General features: G+C 53.7%; 1 protein-coding gene across 1 annotated transcript in view; it reads left to right on the forward strand.

The window, feature by feature from the left end:
• Positions 1–27,991, forward strand: part of LOC133343094 (DNA damage-binding protein 2-like) — a gene marked incomplete at its 3' end in the record, with an annotated part of 37,591 nt that extends 9,600 nt beyond the window's left edge. The window contains exons 2-11 of the mRNA XM_061552598.1: positions 15,665–15,782; positions 16,364–16,470; positions 17,232–17,423; positions 18,172–18,347; positions 18,960–19,059; positions 20,098–20,275; positions 21,046–21,191; positions 23,299–23,463; positions 26,751–26,796; positions 27,885–27,991. Of these exons, the coding sequence (XP_061408582.1) occupies positions 15,665–15,782; positions 16,364–16,470; positions 17,232–17,423; positions 18,172–18,347; positions 18,960–19,059; positions 20,098–20,275; positions 21,046–21,191; positions 23,299–23,463; positions 26,751–26,796; positions 27,885–27,991 (1,335 nt within the window). The remainder of the gene's footprint in view (positions 1–15,664; positions 15,783–16,363; positions 16,471–17,231; positions 17,424–18,171; positions 18,348–18,959; positions 19,060–20,097; positions 20,276–21,045; positions 21,192–23,298; positions 23,464–26,750; positions 26,797–27,884) is intronic.
• Between the last annotated feature and the right edge of the window lie 3 nt (positions 27,992–27,994).

Below are 27,994 nucleotides of genomic sequence, written 5' to 3' on the forward strand. Positions count from 1 at the left end.
CACTAGCCTACCAGCAATACACGATCAACCAGGCTATGCGCTAACTGTGTGTTAGCCGACTCTGTGTTGCATTACATTACATTTCCAAAAAAAATGCTCATTTTTTTTTCTCAAACTGCCTATTTCTCTCTCTTAAATGTGAAGTATGGAATTGACGGCAGGAACTTCTTGACGGGAACACACTTTTATTAAATCTTTACGTGTCAAAATACAACGTGTAGTCTCCTTTCTTCCGACTTCACACTCCACTACTCTCGTGTAAACTCTAGGCCTCTGGCTACACACGATACCCTTCACTCGTGTAGACCCTACGCCTCTGGCTACACAATACACTCGACTCGTGTAGACCCTATGTCCCTGGCTACACAATACACTCGACTCGTGTAGACCCTATGTCCCTGGCTACACACACTGCATTCGGCTCGTGTAGACCTTACGCCTATGGCTACACACACTACACTCGCCTCTGGGTTACACAGAGTCCCGGTCCCGTTAGGACAGCGGGACTAGGTACCGCAGGGCCCTAGGTCTTCATCCCCGTCTTCATTCTTCGCTGGTTACACACTGCCCTCACGCCTGTGTGCATCCCCTTTTATAGCCCCTGCTCACGAGAGGCGGAGCTGATGCGTACTTCAACGTGAGCATCGCTCCTTAATGAACCAATCACGACGCACTCTCTCTACGATCCGTTTTCCCCAGCGCGTGTTAACACTCCTCCACCAATCACACCGCGCTGCCACCCGATCACTCCCTCTCAGCACGTCACCGTCCACAGCCAATCAGTACCCCGTAACCCACGACCCCGCGCTGACCCCTGATCCTCCACCGTCAGCGCACGTCACCACCTACACAGCCAATCATTACGCGCTGGCATACGATCTCTAATCCCAGCGCGTATCACCTCTACATCACCCCCTCCCACATAGCTTGCAGCCGGCCCGGCTGTTAACCAACAACACAACCTAACGTCAATGCAGTAACAAAGAAACTCCACCTCTCAGTGTGCCCCGTAACGCAACAACAACACACAACACACTTAAATATGAAGCAATATACAGCCCGACGAACAACACAATAAAGCGAACACCGGAAAACGAACACAATAAAAGCGAACACCGGAAACGAACGCGCCAAGTGTCTCTGTGACTAAACGCAGTGCCGAGGCGCTCCGGCTGCCTCGACTCCTCACGTGGCAGGTCACACAAAGTAGCGCGACCTAGCGCGAGTCCGTCTGGCCGGTCCGTCGTATGGGACGGGACGTTGGCGACCGTCCGGTGGCTCCGGCCGCTCAAGATCCGGCCGCCGGTGGTCGGCAGCTGTCAGTTCCGAGACACCTGGGAGCGGATCAGGCGGAGACATGTGAGGAGCAGGCAAAGACAATTCCCCCTCAGGGTCGCTGGTCACGTCACATGCTCGGCCCTCATGACACAAGGGGAGGCCATACGGAGGCGAGAACGGTTTCAGTCGGGAGGGGTGGACGTACCAACGGCGTTTTCCCCATTTTATCTGAACGCACTGGGGGCGTGCAACCCGCACGACCTCCACGGGTCCCCGCCACGGCTTCAACAATTTAGGCGACGTAGCCAAAGGTGCCTGCGGGCAATGCAGCCAGGCCCTGTCACCTGGTTCCCAATTGTGCACGGACACCTTCCGTGCCCGCAACCGCTCGTTTGCAATTTGGCGAGCCCGTGAATTAAGCCGTGCGGCCTCCCTTGCCTCTGTCAGCTTATGAATATTAAATTTAATATGCTCTGCCAATTTCGAATTTGCTCGTGGTGCGGACAGACCCAGCTGCGTTTCCATGGGCGGGTCGGCTTCCCGACCGTACATCAGATAAAACGGGGAAAATCCCGTAGCTGCATGGGGGGCCATTCTATACGCGGCGAGGACCCCAGGGACCTGCAGGTCCCAATCAACATGCGCCTCACACACCTGCTGGCACAACATAGAAGTCAATGTCCTGTTAAGCCTCTCCACCATCCCGTCCGTCTGCGGGTGGTACGGGGAGGTACGCACCTTCTTGGTACCCAACAGGTCGCACACCTCTTGCAGTAATTTACTCGAAAAATTCTTCCCTTGGTCAGTCAGCAAGCGTTCGGGAGCCCCCTTGTCCAGGACGTAGCCCTGGACAAAGGCGTCCGTCACAGCCGCCGCCGACTGGTTGGCGAGTGGCCACGCCATAGGCCACCGGGTAAAATATTCGACCCCCACCAACAGGTACTTATTACCCCTAGGCGTGACCGGAAAAGGCCCCAGAATGTCGAGTGCAACGAGCTCGTTAGTGCGCGAGACCTGGATGGATTGCAGCGGTGGATTAGCTGGCACAGGCGGTGGTTTCCGTCTGGCGCACTCAACACAACCCTTCAGAATATTCACCACGTCACCCCCCATTCCCGGCCAATAATAGTCACGCTGAAGCAGGGCAAGCGTTTTGTTAACTCCCAAATGCAAGAGGCGTTCGTGTGCGGCCAAGACAACCTTCCCCCTCACAGCAGCAGGCACCACAATCGCATGCCGCCGGGACAAACTGTCCCATCTCATCAATAGGCCTTGCTTAAGCTCGTAGGAGCCAGTTCGGTCGTGGTTACCTTCGGAACCCCCCGTCTTGCGGCGCAATGCCAGCAGGGAGCTGTCCGCCATTTGGAGACGGCCCCACTCAATCAATGACATTGAGAGCAGCGAGTCCTGACCCCCAGGGGTAGCGGGACCATCCCCAATTGGTGTGCTCGCGGCCGCAACCAACGCCTCCCTACCTTCCGTAACCGGCGGTTTACAGCGCGCCGATCCCGATAAGCACGCACATTTGTGACAAGGCAACAACCGCGACAGGGCATCGGCATTTGTGTGTCGCAAGCCTTTACGGTACGTAGTCGTGAACTGATAGTCCTGGAGGACTTCCAACCACCGCGACAATTGGCCCGAGGGCTGGGCGACCCGCAATGAATACTGGAGCGCCGCGTGGTCCGTCCGGACCGTGAAATGACGACCATAGAGATATGGCCTGAATTGTTGTACAAAAAAAACAATGGCAAGCAGTTCGCGACGGGTGACGCAGTAGCGCTGCTCTGCCGGCGACAACACCCTGCTACCATAGGCGACCACCGTTCGACCCCTCCAACGACTTGGGACAGCACTCCCCCAATGCCCGTGTTGCTAGCGTCCGTGTCTAGCAAGAAGGGACTCGCGAAGTCCGGATAGCGCAAGGGTGGGGCCCTAACCAAGGCGTCCCGGAGGGAGCAGAATGCAGCCTCCTCCTCCGGTCCCCATCGGAACTTCACTCCTTTCGCCGTTAGAGCGTGCAAGGGTTTTGCAATGGTGGCAAAGTGCTCAACGAATCGGCGATAATACAAGCAAACCGATGAAACTGCGTACGTCTGACACTGACGTGGGCGTTGGCCACGAACTGACACAGTCCGTCTTCGCAGGATCGGTAGAAATCCCGAAGAGTCGACAATGTGACCCAAGTACCTCACGGATTTACGAAAAAGGTGGCATTTGGCCGGTTTAAACTTTAATTTAGCCGATCGCATTCGCAAGAACACCCCCCTCAATCGCTGGAGGTGTTCTTCAAACGTTTTACCGAAAACAATGACATCGTCAAGGGTAAATGAGGCACGTATCCCACTGCAGCCCGACAAAACCAATTCCATAAGACGCTGAAACGTCGCCGGAGAGGAGTGAAGGTCCCATGGGTAACCGGTTAAACTGAAACAGGCCCCCTGGAGTCCGAAATGCGGTCTTAGGCTTAGACTCTTCGTCGAGTGGCAACTGCCAGAATCCGGATAATAAATCAAGAGTCGAAAAGTATCGCGCACCAGACAATGCGTCGAGAGACTCGTCCATCCTGGGGAGCGGATACGCGTCGGCCACAGAGATCTTATTCAGGCGACGGAAATCGACGCAAAATCGCAGGGACCCCGTCCTGCTTTTAACGAGCACAATAGGCGCTCCCCAAGGACTGGAGGAAGGCGAAATAATGTCGGCTTCTAGCATATCGTTAATTGCCGACTGAACATGTTCCTTCTCAGCAGGACTCAGTCGGAAGGGATTTTGCCTGACCGGTGCCGCATCGCCCGTTTCAATGTGGTGGCGTAGCAGGTCCGTGCACCCAATGTCATACTTATGTTTACTGAAGACATCCGAAAATTCAATGAGCAACCCGCGCAGCGCACCCAACTGTACCGCTGATAAATCGTCAGAGTCCGCGCACAGCGAATCAACCCAATCGAGGTCCTCCTTCAATGTAACGTTTTTCGTGGGACTCGGATCCGCCTGCGCAACCAGCCTCTCCTCCGCAGGGACCCGCGCCGCGTGAGCTAGCACGGTGCCCTGCTGAATGACGGCCGGCCGCGCCCCAGCGTTTAAAACCATCACAAACGGATCCCTGTCAGCCCCCACCAAAGTGTGAGCCACCGACAAATCGAGACCTCCAACAGCCCTATTAGAAGGACCCAAAAGCATGCCCTGTTCCGAGGCCTCCTTCACCCATGGCTTCCGCAACCGGAGGGGAATTAACATTTGTGAACCCGGAGGCACGTGCACGGTCTGTGTCGCTAACGCCTGTATGGTAGCGCACGCCGTCCGAATTTCATTAGGGCTCGTCAAAAATGAAATACGGCGACCCGATGGTAGTTCAATGCAACGCTGATCAATGAGAATTTTGATGGGCATTTTTGCCAAAAATCAGTGCCCAATAGACAAGGGACCGCCAGGGAGGACGAAACAAAACGGGTCCCGACAATTTGATATCACCAATGCAAATGGATGCCCTAATCTGACCGATAATGCCCAACGATCCCCCGTTAGCGGCGTAAAATGGCACATCCACCGGAAGAAGCGGACGACATTGTACAGGGAGAATATTATAAATGAGATCCGATATAATAGTCGCCGATGCCCCCGTGTCCACTAACACCCTGACCTCGACCCCATCAATAGATCCGGTAACTACGGATGAACCCGCTGAGGCAGCCACTATTCTGTGCCCCAACTCCGACCATTTAATGTCTCCCCGGTCTCGGCCGAATCGCCCTCTCTGAACCGAATCCCCGAACTCTACTCGGCTCTCCCCCGCCGCAACGCGACGACCCATATGTGCCGAGTATGCGGGCCGAGCATGTGAGGTGCCGCGACTTGCCGGGGTTTGCAGGGACGACTTGGGGCCTTGGTCGTCGTCCAGCCGAGGTCCCATGGCGCGCTGACGTGGGGCGCGGCAACCGGAGGCCACGTGGCCCCGGAGGCCGCAGTTATAGCAGGTGATGACAGTCGTCGGAGATCTCGGTTGCTCCAGCTTGCGGGCCGCTCGCAGAGGCGAACGACCCCCCGATCTCCAGTCCCCCGGTCGTCCCGCGATGAACGCCTCCTCTCGTGGGCTGACGACTTGGGGCACGGTGACAACTGGGCCCGGAGTTGAGGCCACGGCAGCGTTGCAGACGACTCCCTGTTTACGTTGAAGGACCTCGTGCGCTTGTATGCTTGTGGCGACCCGTAAGGATGAAATATCGGTCTCATCGGCCGTGTTGATGGGGACCCCCAGGTCCTGCGCCAACTTGAGCAGCTGCTCCAAAACCATGGCATCTTGGCCCTCCTCGTCCATACGAGGGAACGCGGCGTCGGCGAGAGCAAGCAACGCCGTGCGGTAGGCGAGCACGGTCTCCGTGTCCGCCTTCCGTCTTGCATAAAAATGATGGCGGCACGCGGAGGGAGGACCATAGACCTTGGCCATGAGAGCCAGCGCATCTTTGAGCGTGGAGCGGTCCAACCTGCGTGCGGACGTGAAGGCCGCGAGCGCGTTGTCATCCAGCATGGCAGGCAGTGCCCGCAGTGCCGTAGCGTCGGACCAGGCGGACATCTCCTGATGCGCCAAAATCTGCGCTGAAATTGGCTCCAATCCCCGCCTTCCGCCTTGAAGGCTGACAACGTGGGAAGGCGCTGCTGAAAAATGAAGTCGTCCTCCTCCTCGTGCTTCCTCTCTGCCGCCCCGCCGGTGTTTAAGATGGCGGCCCCATCGGCGGGTGTGTGATGGCGGTCCGCCGCGCGCGTTGGTGACGTCAGCGGGCGCGCATGGAGAACCGCCGCCACGTGGTGATGGCCGTTCCCGCCAAAAGTCGGTGCAGATGAAATGGCGGCCATCGCCAAATCGTTTTGGCGGGAATCTGCAGGGCGACCCTGCAGAACGTCGGCCGCCGTTCCCGCTCCTCCCGACGAGCTGATCTCCGCCAAGATGGACGCGGCGGCGAGCAGCAGCTCCGCCAGACGGGAGTGCGCTTCGCGAAGCACGGCGTCAGTCCCCCGTGGCTCGTCCGGCGCCGTCGGCGGATCCTGCCCCGTGGGCAACTCCTCTTCCTCACCCCCCGATGCCAGTTGACCCGCGTCGTCGAGGTTGTCCCCGTGGTCAATCCCGTGGGTCCGACGGTTCCTCCTTGTATCCATGCTTGGAAGACCGTTTCACTTCTGACGCCAGTTGAAGTATGGGAATTGACGGCAGGAACTTCTTGACGGGAACACACTTTTTATTAAATCTTTACGTGTCAAAATACAACGTGTAGTCTCCTTTCTTCCGACTTCACACTCCACTACTCTCGTGTAAACTCTAGGCCTCTCGCTACACACGATACCCTTCACTCGTGTAGACCCTACGCCTCTGGCTACACAATACACTCGACTCGTGTAGACCCTATGTCCCTGGCTACACAATACACTCGACTCGTGTAGACCCTATGTCCCTGGCTACACACACTGCATTCGGCTCGTGTAGACCTTATGCCTATGGCTACACACACTACACTCGCCTCTGGGTTACACAGAGTCCCGGTCCCGTTAGGACAGCGGGACTAGGTACCGCAGGGCCCTAGGTCTTCATCCCCGTCTTCATTCTTCGCTGGTTACACACTGCCCTCACGCCTGTGTGCATCCCCTTTTATAGCCCCTGCTCACGAGAGGCGGAGCTGATGCGTACTTCAGCGTGAGCATCGCTCCTTAATGAACCAATCACGACGCACTCTCTCTACGATCCGTTTTCCCCAGCGCGTGTTAACACTCCTCCACCAATCACACCGCGCTGCCACCCGATCACTCCCTCTCAGCACGTCACCGGTCCACAGCCAATCAGTACCCCGTAACCCACGACCCCGCGATGACCCCTGATCCTCCACCGTCAGCGCACGTCACCACCTACACAGCCAATCATTACGCGCTGGCATACGATCTCTAATTCCAGCGCGTATCACCTCTACAAATGTACCAGGCTCTCATAGGTCCATTCACTCTTTCTCTCCCTCGGTTGCTTCGGGGTGGATTTCCACACAACTCTCTTTAAAATGTACCAGTCCTGTTGGGTATTTCAGTGACATGCTAATTTCTCTGCTACAGCAGACCCACCTCTCTCTCTGCCCCACCACCCCCCTCCCTCTCTATTTAAGGCCTAGACACAGAGGCATTGGGTCTCTGTGTGTCTATGTTGTGTCTCTCTCTGTGTGTCTCTGTGTTGTCTCTCTCTTCTAGAGTGTGTCTGTGTGTCTCCGTGTCTGTGTTTTGTCTCTTTCTCAAATTTAGTTCTACCTAATGATGGTTGCTTGTGTTGCAATCGAAACGTCGTATTCTATTATTTAATTGATTTTCTTTCTACGTGACTTTACCGAAAGAACCAAAGAGTGAATTCTGTAAGTTGTTAGAACATTATGTATGCAATCTTTTAAATGTGTATGTATTCAGAGGGTGTATAATATTGCATTATCTGATACATATGTTGCTCATACACAATGACAACATAACGCGTTCACTCTTACAAGAGCTGTTCCGAGATTGTCAGTGCATTGGCACCAATTAAGCAGGCGAGTGCTGCGAATGGCTGGGCTTTCCACGCCACTGCTGTTCCTTGTCGCAATCCTTTCCGCGGTACCCTGTACCGGGGTCCGAGGATCCGATCGTAAGGGCAGCAAGCCGGCTGCTCAATCTGTTCCTCGCCAGGTTCCCGGCAGTGTGGGCCCAGACAAGTTGCAGCGCTGCCAACTGAAGACGCGTCCAACTGAACAGGGTGGCGCAGTGGTTACACTTGTGCCTCATAGCAAGACGTCCCTGGGTTCGATTCCATACTCGGAGTTTGTATGTACTCGCCATTTTCTGCATGGTCAGAGTATGCGAGTGTGTGGAGTTTGTATGTTTCCGGGTTTTCTGATTTCCTGCTATAGCTAAACACACACAGTGTAACCAGTATTGATCAAACCACATCCCAATGCCGAACAATTACATGCAAATGACTGAATTGGGATTACACACAGCAGCAACATCAACCTCCTACTGCGACAAACTTGCCAGGACCCTCCTGAGAAAGAGTCTTGAGCCTCAGCGAGGGTTTCCCCGGTAAACATGCGCAATGTGCTCTCCAATTCCCTACGCGGCTGTCAGATGGTCAGTCTTCAACACACACAAGTCACCGATGTCATGCGCAGCCACTTCCGAGATGCTTCTGAGCCTACTAAGTGGCTTTTAACAACGCACACAGATTGCATGCACAATGACTCTCAGCATTATCCAGACCACCATCTCCAAAAGAACTAACGTGTGGTCATTCTGTTCATTAGACCGGTGGTTCTCAACCGGCGGTACACAGAGCTCTGGGGGGTACGCGAGGTGATTTATAAACGAGTGAAATTACATCATACATTAGAGTCGTGGGTGAATAATCACGTATGAATCTGCCAATATAAAATAACAATAGAATTTAAATCTACATGGTAACCTAGGACGATATAAAACACCTTCCTAAACTCATTGATCGTGAACAATACTGTTTTCAAGAGTAACCCAGCGAGCGCGAACACGTGGATTAATTTTATTCGCTTGCAAGAGCTACTCGATAGTTAGGATACTTCAAAATGGACCATTGGTTACAATACTGATGTTCATTATCCATCACATTTATTTCTCAGAACTATTTTGGGTCAAGCAAATGGAGGGTGGCAGTGGGGGGGGATAAGGGAACTCAGTTGAAAACTAAAATTCAACAAAGTGGGTACCGTCGCCAAACAAAGCTTGAGATGCCACTGGCTTAGACAATCGACTCAAACAGCTGAGAAAACGTGGCCATCCCACCGGAGGAAAGTTAAACAACAACAGCAGCAGCAGCAGCAGCGAGCCCTCTTTCGGCCTCGGCCAAGGCGGCGTTTGCTGTCCGCCACCGCTGCCCCGTGGGGCACCGGGCTGAGCGCGAGAGGGCCCTCTCTTGCTGGAGAGATGGATGCACAATGGCTTTTGGCTGAACTTGGCCCTCCGAACTTAACCCAGCCACTCACTCAGTGGGCAGCGTTAAGATTGCAGACAGGAACTAGCTCTGGACGCATAGAGAACAGACAGGCTGGGTCAGCTCACCCGGCATTGATTTGTATTACAGTAACGCTGAAGCCAAGGCCGTAGCCATGGGGTCAACATTGGGGGGGACCAAATCTTTCAGGGTGTCTGGGGGTCCCAACCCAGAAAAATATCTAAATTTAGAAACGAATTTCCTGCCTAAAATATTTTTAAAAAATCACTAACACATAGGATGGGCTTTTTATTAACTTTTTTTACAATAATGTCTAATAGTATATTGCATTACATTGCTCTGTTTTAACTTTTTTACCATTTCTTGTTTCATTGTATGTAATGGCAGAGATTAGGGGTTTATAAAGTACAACCATTACCACAATCAATCATATAAACACAAATCTATGCATTGATTTATATGAAGACAAGTCCAGATATTGTGGGCAATTTTTTAGCAAATTGTTTTAATTTACATAGCATAGCAATTATTTTATAGCAATATATTGGGGGGGGGGGCATTTTGAGTATATTTGAATATTGGGGGTGATGTGTGTCCCCCAAAATGAATTATAATTACGGGCTTGGCTGAAGCTCTGCACTCAACGAAGGCCGCGTGTCTGACGTGAAGTGTGCAACAAACCCGCGACTGTTTCAGGGGCAGGGCACGGGGCCAGGAGGAGGAGGGGGGAGCGGCGCCTTCCACTCACCGCGTGGCGAGGGGCCCACGAAGTCCATCCCGCAGCAGCCCGCAGCAGCCCGCAGTGGATCGGCAGCAGCCCGCAGCAGCCCGCAGTGGATCGGCAGCAGCCCGCAGTGGATCGGCAGCAGCCCGCAGCAGCCCGCAGTGGATCGGCAGCAGCCCGCAGTGGATCGGCAGCAGCCCGCAGTGGATCGGCAGCAGCCCGCAGTGGATCGGCAGCACCCCGCAGTGGATCGGCAGCACCCCGCAGTGGATCGGCAGCAGCCCGCAGTGGATCGGCAGCAGCCCGCAGTGGATCGGCAGCACCCCGCAGTGGATCGGCAGCAGCCCGCAGTGGATCGGCAGCACCCCGCAGTGGATCGGCAGCACCCCGCAGTGGATCGGCAGCAGCCCGCAGCAGCCCGCAGTGGATCGGCAGCAGCCCGCAGTGGATCGGCAGCAGCCCGCAGTGGATCGGCAGCACCCCGCAGTGGATCGGCAGCACCCCGCAGTGGATCGGCAGCAGCCCGCAGTGGATCGGCAGCAGCCCGCAGTGGATCGGCAGCACCCCGCAGTGGATCGGCAGCAGCCCGCAGTGGATCGGCAGCACCCCGCAGTGGATCGGCAGCAGCCCGCAGTGGATCGGCAGCAGCCCGCAGCAGCCCGCAGTGGATCGGCAGCACCCCGCAGCAGCCCGCAGCGGATCGGCAGCGCGGCTCCCAGCCCCAGTGGCAGCCCCCGCGTGCGAATCCGGGCAGCGTGTCTCGGCGATGACGTCACTCGCCGGATGCATCGTCATCAACATCGTTACGTCATCGTCATTAACACTGTCATTGTCATCAACATCGTTACGTCATCGTCATTAACACTGTCAACGTTATCGTCATTAATATCGTCAATGTCATCAACATCGTCTACGTCATCGTCATTAACATCGTCAACGTCATCGTCATTAATATCGTCAATGTCATCAACATCGTCTACGTCATCGTCATTAACATCGTCAATGTCATCAACATCGTCTACGTCATCGTCATTAACATCGTCAACGTCATTAACATTGTCAACGTCATCGTCATTAATATCGTCAATGTCATCAACATCGTCTACGTCATCGTCATTAACATCGTCTACGTCATCGTCATTAATATCGTCAATGTCATCAACATCGTCTACGTCATCGTCATTAACATCGTCAACGTCATCGTCATTAACATCGTCAATGTCATCAACATCGTCAACGTCATCGTCATTAACATCGCCAACGTCATTAACATTTTTAACGTCATCGTCATTAACATCGTCAATGTCATCAACATCGTCTACGTCATCGTCATTAACATCGTCAACGTCATTAACATTGTCAACGTCATCGTCATTAACATCGTCAACGTCATTAACATTGTCAACGTCATCGTCATTAACATCGTCGACGTCATCGTCATTAACATCGTCTACGTCATCGTCATTAACATCGTCAACGTCATTAACATTGTCAACGTCATCGTCATTAACATCGTCGACGTCATCGTCATTAACATCTGCTACGTCATCACTGCCACAGCCCGCTGTGGGGGACGGCCACGTGCGTGATTGTTGTTGTGGTGGGGGACGGCCACGTGCTCACCGTGTGTGGTGGTGGTGGTTGTGCAAGTCCACGGTGCTTGTGTAACGCGAGGAGGAGCCGCGCTGCCTCGAGTGGGGGGCTCTGTGCGAGTGGGTGGCTCTGTGCGAGTGGGGGGCTCTGTGCGAGTGGGTGGCTCTGTGCGAGTGGGTGGCTCTGTGCGAGTGGGGGGCTCTGTGCGAGTGGGGGGCTCTGTGCGAGTGGGGGGCGCTACGGGCTGCCAGCCCACAGCCTCCGCTGCCGCCACGCGGGGCACCGCCAGCGAGGAGGAGGAGCAGGAGGTGAAGTCGGCTGCCTCTCTCCCTCTCACGCGACTCTCTCCGCCTGCCGTCACCGCCACCCGCCTTGATCACTCCGCCGCTGGATGAAGACGCCGCTGTTTGTTTAGTTTGTCACCCCCCCCCCCACACCTCCGACGTGCACGCTGGGCGACGTGCGGTGCGAAAGAAGTTCGGCAAACAGGTACACGACGAGGCCTCCCCGCTGCCTTGCCATGTGCTCGGTGCGGGGCCTGGCGCGTCTGTTGTTATAAAGGGGCCCTAAATTAATAATAAAAAACACGTAAATATTAAAACACTGATGTTTTAAACTTGTACAGTGAAGTAAGTGTATCATTTCATTTGCTATACAGCCGGATAATACGACAAATCGCTAACCTTAAACACCCAGTCGTTCATAAAAGTTGAAGGCGGTATAGTACTATAGTAATAGAGCAAGTGCAGAATCACTGAACCGCAATTGATAGCTTGAAAGCATTTAGCGTGGGGCCCTTGAAAGGGCGGGGCCCGTAGCCTTTGTAGCAGCTACAGCCGCTACACGTGTAGTAGCCGCTACACGTGTACAGTAGTTACTTTTGCTACTACGATAATCGCGCACTTGCAACGCCATTCCGTTGTTAGTCTCGACCCTCGGTGTCCCCGTATAACGCGGCCTGCCCAAGACCCACTCTCACTTTTCCTCACGGCTTTGGTGTTGATCAAGCACGGTTGGCAATGTACGGTGCGAAGGAAGTTTTAACGTGCAACGATTGGGGGGTCGTTCGTTAGTTCGTCTCTCAGTCTATACACTACTACACTATACACTACACTACTATACACTACACTACTATACACTACACTACTATACACTATACACTACACTACTATACACTATACACTACTACACTATACACTACTACACTATACACTACTACACTATACACTACACTACTATACACTACACTACTATACACTATACACTACACTACTATACACTACACTACTATACACTACTACATTATACACTACTACACTATATACTACTACACTATACACTACTATACACTATACACTACTATACACTATACACTACTATACACTATACACTACTATACACTATACACTACTATACACTATACACTACTATACACTATACACTACTACACTATACACTACTACACTATACACTACACTACTATACACTACTACACTATACACTACTACACTATACACTACTACACTATACACTACACTACTATACACTATACACTACTATACACTATACACTACACTACTATACACTACACTACTATACACTACTACATTATATACTACTACACTATACACTACTATACACTATACACTACTATACACTATACACTACTATACACTATACACTACTATACACTATACACTACTATACACTATACACTACTATACACTATACACTACTACACTATACACTACACTACTATACACTACTACACTACTATACACTACACTATACACTACTATACACTACACTACTATACACTACACTATACACTACTATACACTACACTATACACTACTATACACTACACTACTATACACTATACACTATACTAGTTCGTCTCTCAGGCCGCTTGTCCCGGTGAGGGTCGCGGCGGCAGCGTGTTGAGTAGTGGCGGTCCACACCTCCCTCTCCCTGGCCACACACTCCAGCAACACTTCATTATACACTACTACACTACACTATACACTACTACACTATACACTACTACACTATACACTACTACACTATACACTACACTACTATACACTACACTACTATACACTACACTACTATACACTACACTACTAATCACTACTATACACTACACTACTAATCACTACTATACACTACTATACACCACTATACACTACACTACACACTACTATAAACTACACCACTATACACTACTATACACCACTATACACTATACACTACACTATACACTACTATACACTACACTACTATACACTACACTACTATACACTACACTACTATACACCACTATACACTACACTATACACTACACTACTAATCACTACTATACACTACACTACTATACACCACTATACACTACACTACTATACACCACTATACACTACACTATACACTACACTACTATACACTACTACACTATACACTACTACACTATACACTATTACACTACTACACTATACACTACTATACACTACACTATACACTACTACACTACATTATACTATGATAATTGTTTTTTTACCCTTTTATCTGACACCTTTTTTTACAAGGAGTCATGTTTACATAGACCACAATACCTGCAGTCATAATGCAAACAAAAAACATAACTCTGATAATGTGCACTTCCTTGAAGTTGATTGGTCCACACCCGAGACAGCTTTCCTTAGAGCCTAGTCTCACATGGGTTGGACCAGATGACGCCAAAAGGCCTTTTGGCATGACTCCTTGTAAAAAAAAGGTGTCAGTTTTGTTGCCAGATAGAAGGGTAAAAAACCAATTATATTTTTACTGGCAAATGAGGTTCCAATGGTGTATACACTATACTACTATACGTAACTATACACTACTATACACTACTATACACTACACTACTATACACAGACTCTAGCTCTTCCTGGGGAATTCCCAGGCGTTCCCAGGCCAGCAGAGCGACATGGCCCCGCCAGCATGGGCCGGCGAAAACTTGGGCATGGCCCTCTGAAAAAAAGAGTAAAACTAAACTATTGTTAATTTTAACAGTTAAGGCCCACTGAGCTATACTGCTCTTTTTCAGAAGCGGCCTGGCCACAAATGATAGCTCAACAAATTGGCTTATGTGAAAATCTATAGCAGCCAAATACTCTACACGCATTTTGATTCTACATGTGGAGGGAAAAACCGGACGACCCAGAGAAAAATCCACACCACTACGGGGAGTTAGACACGCAAACTCCAAATATACAGCAGGCGTCAGGGTCGGGATCAAACCCACGATCTCCTGTATACCAGGCGAGGTAGTTAACATCTCGCCACATCTCAGCGAGGCTTTCCTGGGTAAACAAGCGTCATAGTAGCAATGCAGTAAAGTAATGGGAAAGGCCGTGGTAGGCAAATCCACGGTTGTAAATGTTGTGTATTTTCTCCCCAACACACCGGTGTGCTGCACTAGTAACGAATTGCCACGTTCTGTTTACGTGACAAACCTTACTAATTGGCCGTGTGGGGTGGTGGCGGGTTTAACGACACATGTATATTTACGCGAACCAACCCAAAAAAAACCTATATTATGGATTAAATTAACATTACTTACCTTTAATATATATGGTCGAAGTCCATGATTAGAACGATGATGACGATGAGATGATGGGGGAAGGGGTGGTGAGAAGGAGGAGGGGCTCAGCCCACCCTCCGCTCTTTCTCCGGGTCATCAATGGCAGGTGAGTGGGCAGGTGAGGAGGCAGGAACAGTGGCGCTGCTGGCTGGATCGGTGGTGCTGGTTCTTTATAAAAAGTGAGGGTGGTTGCGATGCGGCACAGTCTACGTGATGAGCTACGCAGTGGCGCGGAGGAGAACCGCGGCCCCGCCAAATTTGTAACTGCGTGTTGAGGATCCGTGCTTACCCGTGGATACTCAAAATTTTCAGGCTGCGTTTGGTAAATTGGTTCATAGATAATAAACCGTGTGTACATGAATTCCGCAGTTGTCAAGTCCGTGGTTGGCAAGGGATTGCTGTTCTTTAGGAATGAAGTTTTGTGGTCAACGTGTGTCGGCGCTGCCGTTTTGCTGCCCTGCAGATGGCGCCGGGGCCCAGAGTGGATCGGGAGCGGGAGTCTGGAGGCACACGGAGTGGGGGCAGGAGGAAGGGAAAGAGGACGGCGCCGCAGGGTGGAGCCGGGGGGGAGGCCGCCTGTGGTGAGCGGCCCCGCTCCCCCGGCGTCCCCTCTCCACCGCTGCATTCCATCGCCCCGCCACAAATCTCGTGGGTGGCGCGTTTGTGATGTAATCGTCCCCCAGATATTACTCAACGCAGAGCGATCGTTCGCATCGCAGTCAGGCAATGTCAGTGACCAGCCGTGCGGTGGTGGCTGCGCACGTGGCCTGTAGTCCAGGACTGTGTGTTTGTGTTTGAGGAGCGGTAGTGGAACGGTTAGCACGAGGAATCCAACGACACAAGTTCGCTTCCCGCTCGCGGCCAACACAGTGACGATTATCTGAACCCGGTCCTGGGCCTCAATTGAGTAGCGAGTGTGATATGTAAAAACGTTACCACGAGTGAGACGGAGGTGGGCGGGCGTGGTGCTGACCACCCACCCCCTCATTTGCCGTTCCGGCCTTCGTAGGTGCTCACTAACAGCACTTACCTCAACAGTCTGTTAAGGCTATACTGGGGGATCTTTGTCTTTTGTGTGTGTGTGGTGACGTCACCGGCACTGAGTTGGGAATGGCGCTTGTTGTTGTTGATGCGTGTTTGTGTGTTTTTCCGGCTGGCTCAGTGCCGCTCGGAGGGCGCAAGGCCGCCGCGTCCTGGGCGTGCCGCGGCGTCGTACAGCTGGCGAGCCAAGGGCCGCTCGGCCTGTGGGGCCCGGGCCGACTGCAGCAGGTGCGCCGGGGGAACGCCCCACTGCCCGACATGCACGGGGTTCCATTCTTGAGCTCATTTGATTTGTTGCGCTGACGACGATCGTGTTTGACCGGTGGCACGGCTGTTCTACAAGGGAGTTCGTGGTGCGCGAGCACGGCATGATTGGGGGTGGTGAGGCCGGTTCATAAATAATATATGGGACACTTTTGTAGCCGGTATCAAGATGATGAAAAAAGAATAGGCTTTACCCTTTCTGGCAAGAAAACAGGAGGTGTTAAGATTTTCAAACAACAAATAGGCACCCATCACAAGGCATCAAGTCTGCATTAACCACACATGCTTTGTGGTAAAACATGCAAACAAACGTTTAAGGCTATACATGCAAGTTTTCATGTTTTACCACAAGCACATGTGGTGTTTGAACATCATTACACCTGTATTCTTGCCGGAAAGGGTAAAGCCTGTTATTTTCTTCATCATCGGTTCATAAATATTGAAGTTGATTTCCGGTTTGAATTCCCTACGTATGGACGTGCTCCACCACCACAGTGGCGGCAATGGATCGGAGGTGTTCTTATCCCATTACACCTTAAAATAACACCTCGTAGCCATGACGATAATGACACATAACCGAGGGTAAGAGATAAAGGTGCAGCCCTGCAATTGCATGCTCGCTCGTGCGCCACCCCCAGCACGAGCGACCGCCCCCACTCTCCTCGCTCTTTCCCGACTCCCCTCTCTCCCCTCTCTCCGTGCCACCCGTGTCGTCGTGCGACCAGATCCTGAAGCGACAGTCCGCGTGCTCGGTGGCGCGCTATGGCGTGATGCGGAAGGTCAGCCCGTTTGACCGGCGCGTCACCTGCCTGGCGTGGCACCCGTCGCGGCCCGGCACGCTCGCTGTGGCCTCCAAGGGCGGCGATGTCCTTCTGTGGGACCACCGTGCTCTGGAGCCCCTCTCGCTCCTCCTCGGGGTGCGTTCCGCACGCCCGCGATCCGCCAGCGGAGCGCGGTTCGCCAATGCGCTTCACAGGCGTGTTTGTCATGGCCGGGTGGCTACGCAGCGGTGACGCTCGGCGTGCCTCACGGCAAGGAGAGCCTGGGTTCATTTCCCGACTCGGGGCGCCTTTCTGTGTGGAGTTTGTATGTTCTCCCCTGCTGTGCATGGGCTTCCTCTGGGTTCACCGGTTTCCTCCCACTCGATCCAAATGCTATGAGCCAAACATCCCAATGCTGAAAAAGGATCTGCAAATTACTCAATTGGGATAACACGGTGTAGCAGCAGCAACATCGCCCACTCCTGAGAAAATGTGGAAGGACCCCCCAGAGAGGCTTTGCTGGGTAAACAAGTGCAATACTAATAAAGTAATTATTCAGCCCACGTGGAGGAGATGGGTGCCTTGCTACGGTGCTGTGTGACCAAGGTGCCAAGTATCTGTGCTACGCTCCGAACCCAGCGACCCGAGTTCGATTCCCACTCACGGCCAATACCAGTGGCAATTATCTGAACCGGTCCTGGGCCTCCCCGAGGTCAACTCGGCTTCAAATAACTACCTGGTGCGGTGTGTAAACATCGCCACTGGGGAGACAAAGGTGGTCGGGCATGGTGCTGGCTACCCATTTCCTTGTCTTCATAGGCGCTACACGATAACAGTACTTGCCCCAAAGATCTGCTATGGCTACACGGGGGATCTTTGCGCACGTGCGTGTGTCACACCGCAGAACGGACCAGGAGACGCGGTGGGCGGTATGCTGTTCGACCCGCGCGATGCGGCCCGCGTGTTCGTGGTGTCTGGGGACGGCTCGCTGCTGCTGCGCGACGTGGAGGGGCGCGCAGGGCCACGGGGCCACGTCGTCGTCAACGCGCCGCAGTGCGTGCACCGGCACCACGACTACAGGTACGACGCCCAACGCGACGGTTGGGGTGTGGCGAGACGCCAGCCCATGCCTCAGTCTTCGCTGTCTACGCGGCGGCGTGTCCTGGCACAGGCACTCAACCCGGGGGCATCAACTCGGCGCCACCGCACGGCTCTGCGCACACACCTCGCGGTGACGCGTCGTGCCTCGGCAGGGCGCAGCGTCTCGCGCGCACACGCGCTGGGCTCGCAGTCCACGCCTGCGTCTTGAAATCGTTCATTGTTGCAGTTGGAACTGCCGTAACTCTGAATCTCGTAACGTCCGGAAATGAAATCACTACGATTGGAGAATGATCACCTTGGTGATCTCTTTCTTTATGTATACCCTCGTCTTAGCAGGACTTCACATCAGCATCGTTTCACCCTGTCCTGGCTCTGCGGCTGACGCATTACTCGACACCTTGGTATAACTGTAATATATAAGATGCACAGTAACCCTCACAGGACACGCCTGGGCACCTTCTGGTAGAGCGAGGTCTCCCACTACGACGGGCGTTGCGCTACTGCCCGACGCGGCGAGTCCTCCATGCGTTGGTTCTTGCTCGTGCGCAGCGCGCTAACGCCGCTGCTGTCCTGCGCCTCTCGCTGCCGCAGCTGCTGGTACTGCAGCGTGGATGTGTCCGTGCCACGTCAGGCCCTGGCTATCGGAGACAACCTCGGTCACCTGGAGATGTGTGGCCTCGAAGGCACTCCGGTGAGCTCCACATGGTTTTTTTTGGCGCTGTCAATGCAAAGACAAAGTCTGCCGCCCCTGTAGCCTTAACAGACTGTTGGAGCAAGTGCTAAGGCCGATATGGCACACGAGGGAGTTGGTGGCAAGCACCACGCCCGGCCGTCTTTGTTTCCCGGTGCAGATGTTTACACACCACACCAGGTACTCATGTCAACCTAGGGGAGGCCCAGGACCGCTTGAGAAAATCATCGCGCAGCACGCTAACCACTGCGCCACCGCTCGCCACCACCATCTCCCACATCACACGCAGTCCCGCCCGCCCATCTCTCTCGCCATGCGCCTTTGCGCAGCCCCATAGCCCCGTCCGGTAGCCACGTCACAGCTCCAGCAACCCAAGCTTCCTTCCTCCTGGGGTCGGTAAAGATAAGTAGTGAGAAGTGTACGTGTGAAGTGTGCGAATGGAGTACGATGTTACTCAGCACTTCAGGGGTTCGATATAACTGAGGTGCAATATTCTACTTGTGACTTAATACGGGTGCAGCCCACTTGAACGCGTGTCGCGTCTTGGTGTGCAATGTTATACTTTAGGGCGGCAGGGTGGTGGTGCAGTGGTAACACTCGTGCCTCAAATCAAAAAACGCCTGGGTTTTCAATTCCCGACTCGGGCACTTTTCTACGTGGAGGGGGTTTACGTTTCCCCCCTGTTCTGCGTGGGTCTCTTCCGGGATCTCCAGTATCCGCCCTTAGTTAAAAATAATGAAGCATTGAAACCGGTATTGGCCAAACATCTCAATGTTGAAAAATGTACCTGCAACTTACTCAATTGGGATTACACACAGCAGCACCAACATGAGCCCGTGCGTGCGTGTACACGTGTGTGTGTGCGTACACAGTAAGATACCGTACAGAATAAGGTACCTCCTTAAGAATAATAATGATCAACGACCATGTAGGTTTAACACGTAGGCTTTTCATATTTTAGGCTTTTGGCAAAGACTTTGCAGGACCTTCCGAGTCTTGAGACTCGGTGCACTGATAATAATAATAATTTGCTTTAAGATTTGGAGGCTGAGACTCCACAAGAAGAAGGTGACCCACGTGGAGTTCCACCCGCACTGCGAGTGGCTGCTGGCCAGCGCCTCCGTGGACCAGAGCGTGAAGCTGTGGGACCTCCGTGCCATCACGGACGACAAGAGCTGCCTGTACACGCTGCCTCACGACAAGCCCGTCAACTCCGGTGGGCGCACACACTCGCACACTTACACGTGAAGACAAACATTCCCCGTGTAGCCTTAACAGACTGTTGGGGCAAGTACTGTTAGCGAGTAGTACCTATGAAGGCTGGCACGGCACACGAGGGGGTGGGTGGCCAACACCACGCCCGACCGCCTTTGTCTCCCCAGTGGCGATGTTTACAAGCCGCACCAGGTACTCATTTGAGGCTGAGTCGACCTAGGGGAGAAGGCCCAGGACCGGTTCAGATAATCTTCACTGGTGTTGGCCGTGAGCGGGAATGAAACTCGGTTCGTCGGATTTGGGGCACACGCTCACGCACGCACCTAGCCTGGCATAAGCACCGTGATAATATCACCGCCACTTGGTGGCACCACGGCAGCAAGATGTTAACTACCTCGACTGGTATGCAGGAGGTTGTGGTTTTGATCCCGACCCTGATGCCTGCTGTATATTTGTTCTCCTCGTGGTCACGTGGATTTTTCTCTGGTCCTCCGGTTCTTTCCTCCACATTTAGAATCAACATGCGGGTTGGAGTAATTTGGCTGCGATAAATGTCCACGCACTAAGCCGCTTTGTTGAGCTATCATTTGTGGCCAGGTCGCTTCTGAAAAAGAGCTACATAGCTCAGTGGGCCTTACCTGGTTCAATAAAAGTAGTTTTGAGTTAGTTTAGTTTGGAGTGATTGGTGGTGTAATGCTGCCTCGCGTTGATCTCACCACGTGACGCTGCCGGCCGGGTGCCGCCGCCGCCGTTGGCCTGTGCCGTGCGCAGCGTACTTCAGCCCTGTGGACGGCGCCAGGCTGCTCACCACCGACCAGTACGACCAGATCCGCGTGTACGGCTGCTCTGACTGGAGCACGCCACTGCGCACCATCGTTCACCCTCACCGCCAGTTCCAGCACCTGACGCCGATCAAGGTGAGAGGGGACGGCACGCGCGGCACACACGCGCGGCACACACGCGCGGCACACACGCGCGGCACGCACGCGCGGCACACACGCGCGGCACACACGCGCGGCACACACACGCGGCACACACGCGCGACACACACGCGCGGCACACACACGCGGCACACACACGCAGTACACATGCACACTACGCCCGTGGCCCGTGCTCGCAGGCATGGCGGTTGGGTCGCCTTACCTTGGCTAGCCAGGAGATGGCAATACAAAGTGCATTAATCTCCCATCTGTTTCCATCTACAGTGAGGGAAAAAAGTATTTGATCCCCTGTTGATTTTGTACGTTTGCCCACTGACAAAGAAATGATCAGTCTATAATTTTAATGGTAGGTATATTTGAACAGTGAGAGACAGAATAACAACAACAAAATCCAGAAAAGCGCATGTAAAAAATGTTATAAATTGATTTGCATTTAATGAGGGAAATAAGTATTTGACCCCCTCTCAATTATAAAGATTTCTGGCTCCCAGGTGTCTTTTATACAGTTAACGAGCTGAGATTAGGAGCACACTCTTAAAGGGAGTGCTCCTAATCTCAGCTTGTTACCTGTATAAAAGACACCTGTTCACAGAAGAAATCAATCAATCAGATTCCAAACTCTCCACCATGGCCAAGACCAAAGAGCTCTCCAAGGATGTCAGGGACAAGATTGTAGACCTACACAAGGCAGGGATTGGCTACAAGACCATCGCCAAGCAGCTTGGTGAGAAGGTGATAACAGTTGGTGCGATTATTCGCAAATAGGGCTCCATGCAAGATCTCACCTCGTGGAGTTGCACTGATCATGAGAACGGGGAGGAATCAGCCCAGAACTACACGGGAGGATCTTGTCAATGATCTCAAGGCAGCTGGGACCATAGTCACCAAGAAAACAGTTGGTAACACACTACGCCGTGAAGGACTGAAATCCTGCAGCGCCCGCAAGGTCCCCCTGCTCAAGAAAGCACATATACATGCCCGTCTGAAGTTTGACAATGAACATCTGAATGATTCAGAGGACAACTGGGTGAAAGTATTGTGGTCAGATGAGACAAATGGAGCTCTTTGGCATCAACTCAACTCGCCGTGTTTGGAGGAGGAATGCTGCCTATGACCCCAAGAACACCATCCCCACCGTCAAACATGGAGGTGGAAACATTTTGCTTTGGGGGTGTTTTTCTGCTAAGGGGACAGGACAACTTCACCGCATCAAAGGGACGATGGACGGGGCCATGTACCGTCAAATCTTGGGTGAGAACCTCCTTCCCTCAGACAGGGCATTGAAAATGGGTCGTGGATGGGTATTCCAGCATGACAATGACCCAAAACACACGGCCAAGGCAACAAAGGAGTGGCTCAAGAAGAAGCACATTAAGGTCCTGGAGTGGCCTAGCCAGTCTCCAGACCTTAATCCCATAGAAAATCTGTGGAGGGAGCTGAAGGTTCGAGTTGCCAAACGTCAGCCTCAAAACCTTAATGACTTGGAGAAGATCTGCAAAGAGGAGTGGGACAAAATTCCTCCTGAGATGTGTGCACACCTGGTGGCCAACTACAAGAATCGTCTGACCTCTGTGATTGCCAACAAGGGTTTTGCCACCAAGTACTAAGTCATGTTTTGCAGAGGGGTCAAATACTTATTTCCCTCATTAAAATGCAAATCAATTTATAACATTTTTGACATGCGTTTTTCTGGATTTTGTTGTTGTTATTCTGTCTCTCACTGTTCAAATAAACCTACCATTAAGATTATAGACTGATCATTTCTTTGTCAGTGGGCAAACGTACAAAATCAGCAGGGGATCAAATACTTTTTTCCCTCAATGTATATGGGATAAAGTTGCCCCCTCGCAATGTATGGGTTTTCTCCCTCGCGTATAAACACAAATTGACTGAAAACATCTTAATATGTAGAGGGCGGTAGAGCTTGGGCAGTTGTTGGTAGTGCCAGAACACCACGTGCTCGTCTGTAGCTCCTCCTCCTCACCTCTCCGAGTCGGTGACACGGGCACACACGATACCGGAGCGATGGCACGGCTGCCGGAGCGGTTGCCGGTGTAACGGTATGGTGCGGCGCGGCGTGCAGGCGACGTGGCACCCGAGGTACGACCTGGCCGTGATTGGCCGATACCCGGATCTGGTTCGGCCGGGGACGTCCGTCGAGCAGAGCCGCTCCATCGACCTGTTCGACACCGACAGCGGGGCGCTGCTGTGCCGGCTCGAGGATCCCCTCTCCCCCGGCATTGCGAGCGTGAGTACGTGTGTGTGCGTGAGTACGCGTGTGTGCGTGAGTACGCGTGTGTGTGCGTGAGTACGCGTGTGTGCGTGAGTACGCGTGTGTGCGTGAGTACGCGTGTGTGTGCGTGAGTACGTGTGTGTGCGTGAGTACGCGTGTGTGTGCGTGAGTACGCTTGTGTTGCGTGAGTACGCTTGTGTTGCGTGAGTGTGCGTGAGTACGTGTGTGTGCGCGAGTACGTGTGTGTGCGTGAGTACGCGTGTGTGTGCGTGAGTACGCGTGTGTGCGTGAGTACGCGTGTGTGCGCGAGTACGTGTGTGTGCGCGAGTACGCGTGTGTGTGCGTGAGTGCGTGTGTGTGCGTGAGTACGCGTGTGTGCGTGAGTACGCGTGTGTGCGTGAGTACGCGTGTGTGCGCGAGTACGCGTGTGTGCGCGAGTACGCGTGTGTGTGCGCGAGTACGCGTGTGTGTGCGCGAGTACGTGTGTGTGCGCGAGTACGCGTGTGTGCGCGAGTACGCGTGTGTGTGCGTGAGTACGCGTGTGTGTGCGTGAGTGCGTGTGTGTGCGTGAGTGCGTGTGTGTGCGTGAGTGCGCGTGTGTGCGTGAGTACGCGTGTGTGCGTGAGTGCGCGTGTGTGCGTGAGTACGCGTGTGTGCGTGAGTACGCGTGTGTGCGCGAGTGCGCGTGAGTACGCGTGTGCGCGTGAGTACGCGTGTGTGTGCGTGAGTACGCGTGTGTGTGCGCGAGTACGCGTGTGTGTGCGCGAGTACGCGTGTGTGTGCGCGAGTACGCGTGTGTGTGCGCGAGTACGCGTGTGTGTGCGCGAGTACGCGTGTGTGTGCGCGAGTGCGCGTGTGTGTGCGCGAGTGCGCGCGTGTGTGCGCGAGTACGCGCGTGTGTGCGCGAGTACGCGCGTGTGTGCGCGAGTACGCGCGTGTGTGCGCGAGTACGCGCGTGTGTGCGCGAGTGCGCGCGTGTGTTGCGCGAGTGCGCGCGTGTGTGCGCGAGTGCGCGCGTGTGTGCGCGAGTGCGCGCGTGTGTGCGCGAGTGCGCGCGTGTGTGCGCGAGTGCGCGCGTGTGTGCGCGAGTGCGCGTGTGTGTGCGCGAGTGCGCGTGTGTGTGCGCGAGTGCGCGTGTGTGTGCGCGAGTGCGCGTGTGTGTGCGCGAGTGCGCGTGTGTGCGCGCGAGTGCGCGTGTGTGCGCGCGAGTGCGCGTGTGTGCGCGCGAGTGCGCGTGTGTGCGCGCGAGTGCGCGTGTGTGCGCGCGAGTGCGCGTGTGTGCGCGTGTACGCGTGTGTGCGCGAGTACGCGTGTGTTGCGCGAGTACGCGTGTGTTGCGCGAGTACGGGTGTGTGTGCGTGAGTGCGCGTGTGTGCGTGAGTACGCGTGTGTGCGTGAGTACGGGTGTGTGTGCGTGAGTGCGCGTGTGTTGCGTGAGTGCGCGTGTGTTGCGCGAGTGCGCGTGTGTGCGCGAGTGCGCGTGTGTTGCGCGAGTGCGCGTGTGTACGCGCGAGTGCGCGTGTGTACGCGCGAGTGCGCGTGAGTGCGCGTGAGTGCGCGTGTGTGCGCGTGTGTGCGCGAGTACGCGTGTGTGCGCGAGTACGCGTGTGTGCGCGAGTACGCGTGTGTTGCGCGAGTACGCGTGTGTTGCGCGAGTACGCGTGAGTGTGCGTGAGTACGCGTGTGTTGCGTGAGTACGCGTGAGTGCGCGTGAGTACGCGAGTGTGCGTGAGTGCGCGTGTGTGCGTGAGTACACAGTAAGGTACCGTACAGAGCAACGTACGACCATAACGAGAGTAATAATCGCAACGACCATTTACGCGTAGGTTTAACACGCAGGCTTTTTGACAGCTTTCCCGAGCGCGCTATCGTGGCAAGCCAGGCGTTCCCTGCCACAGCGAGCACCACCATTACCATGCCATGGGTGTTCCCCGTCATCGGCCGTCCGAGCGTCGTGTCGGGGCCCCGGTTCCCGCAGGCAAACTCGGCACGTGTCTTCCACACGCGGAATCCACCCGTGGTGCACAATTCCTCGGAGGGGCTGGGGGAGCACAGTGGGCGACTGCGACGTCCGATGGGGAGCAGCCTCGCGGTGCGCGCGTGTCCTCTGGCTCCCACATTATTTAACAAAAATTTCGACCACGTAGTTCGAGAAGCTTTCCATGGCTCTACCGGAGGAATGTCCATCTAGTACAGATTTAACGGGAGGCTGATCAATGCTCGGGTGCGGTCGAGGGATGGCTCCCTTATTGGTCAACCATGTTATGTATGCTGATGATCTGGTGATTGCTGCTCACTCGGAGAAGGAGTTGGAGGTGCTGCTGCTGAAGCTGGAGTGTGCCACTAAGAAGTGGGGCCTTACCCTCAGCACCGTCCAAAACGAAGCACCTGCCTGGGTATTTTGTGTCATCAAACACTCCACCCCCTCAACTCTCCATTGGTGGGGTAGTTGTTTAGAGAGTGAAAAGGATTCCATACCTGAGCAGTGTGCTTATGATCAGCTCTGGTTTGATAGCAGAGGTCTCACTTCGAATCAGTCGACCGGCATTATCTTTTCATCGGCTGCGTAACGCTGTGTAGAAGCGACCTGATCTGTCGCTCCACACGAAGCTTTGGGTTTTATCGGCCACGCTTGCAAAATGTGAACCCCCTAATGGAACATCTTCATCGGTTCGAAACATTCAGGCTGGCCTGCCTACGATCCATCCTGGGTTTAACCAGGCTGGATTGTGTGAAGAGCTCACAAATCTTTGAAAGATCTGGACAGTCCCATCGGTGAGCTCCTAAGGCAGGCAAGGCTATAATGGCTGGGTGAAGTATCCCGCATGCCCAGAGAGGGCTCAGTGGACACGGCACAGGCGAGAGAAGAGATAGTATTATGTGGTGTCCGAGGATATGGAGCTCAGTGGACTTAGCAATAACTGGTACCAGCGGTGTCAAGATCTGCCTCTGTGCAGGAGGCGTGTGAAGGACGCTACTGGGCAGTTGGAGGCAGTCGCCCTCCAGCCACAACGAAGGGCAGAAGAGCAACGCTCACAAGAACGAGTGGAGTGCCGGGCGGCTAAAACATAGCACGTTGGCACAGTAGGGGACACAGGTGGTGCATCGGCCAGGCATCTCAGTCATCCCATGGCACTTGGGTCTGTTCCGTGACCTCCTGCCAGCAGGTATTTGACATTTCACGTGGCCTTAAAGTGCACATAGCCTGGCACAAGTGTCGTGGTGACGTCACCGCCACTTAGTGGCGAATGGAGGTTGTTGTTGTGCGTGACGCTGTAATGTGTATGCCTGGTTCTGTGCAGGTGAATCACTTCAACCCAAGTGGGGAGCTTCTCGCCTCAGGCATGGGTGAGTAGCGGGTGAATTGCGGGTGGTGACAGGTGAGGATGCCGGCACCTACCACTGTCACCAGCTGAAATTTTCGCTCGGTTTTGGGCGTTTGAAGTTATGCTGAAGTTCAGAAAAAGTGCAGTGCTTGGCCACGATCGCAGACACCGTCGTTCGTAAGCTGACGTTTTGTGGAATTACGCACGAACGTATTTACGGGCAGAGAAATATTGGTTGGCACAATCCCACCACTCGGCTTCAGCCAGGGTCTATAAGAGAATTTCTTAAAACAAAAATCACACATGTAACTGGTATAGGCCACACACTTTGATGCTAAATAATAGGTTACCTGCTAATTACTCAACTGGGAATGCACACATCGCCCCTGACTGTGAAAGCTTGGCAGGACCCTCCTTAACAAGTCCTGAGACTCGGTGTGGTTTTCCTGGGTAAATAAGCAGAATAATTTGTCAGTAGAGAGCCTTCATTTACAAAGGTTGCCTCCACTTCATGTGGCCTAATTACATTTTACAAAGACCACATCCCAACTGCAGTGTGAGCCGTGGTGAAGCCACCTCGGAGACAAGTGTGCGGGTAGGCACGCTTGGGCAAACGTGTGTGGGCACGCAGGTGTGCGCGTGTATGGCGCAGTGGTTCGTACGCTGTGCTACGAACCCGGCGACCCAAGTTCGGTTCCCGTTCATGGCCAACACCAATGACAATTAATCTGAACCGGTCCCGGGTCTCCCCGAAGTCGACTAGGGGGGAGGACCAGTGTGCTGTGTGCGTGTGTTGCATTGGGGAGCGGTAGTGCAGTGGTTAAGGCGCTGCCCTGCGACAATCTTGGTGACCCGAGTTGGATTCTGTTGTTACTTGCCGACCTGCCCACACTGGACTTCTGTGAAAGAGAGCTTAATAGCTCATCGGATTCTTCCAGTCCAAGTAAAGATGATTCCTCAAGTTAAACTCGGTCTTAAATGAGTCCATGGTGCCGATTGTAAAGATCAGCACTGTGGGAGACAAAGGTGGCCGGGTGTGGATGGATAACAACACTTGCCCCAACAGTCTTAAGTTGTATGTGGGGGATGGTGATCTTTGTGTGCTCCCAGGACACCACGCCTTGGTGTGGGGTGAAGCCCAGCTCGACGTTCAGCAGCGGCTGCTCTCGGAGCTCCGAGAGCACGTGGGCCGCGCTGGTGGCGGACGCGGCGCGCCGCGA

The sequence above is a fragment of the Lethenteron reissneri genome, chromosome 16 (assembly GCF_015708825.2).
Source record: "Lethenteron reissneri isolate LAM-NWPU_2019-01 chromosome 16, ASM1570882v1, whole genome shotgun sequence".
In the NCBI taxonomy this organism is placed as follows: Eukaryota; Metazoa; Chordata; class Hyperoartia; order Petromyzontiformes; family Petromyzontidae; genus Lethenteron; species Lethenteron reissneri.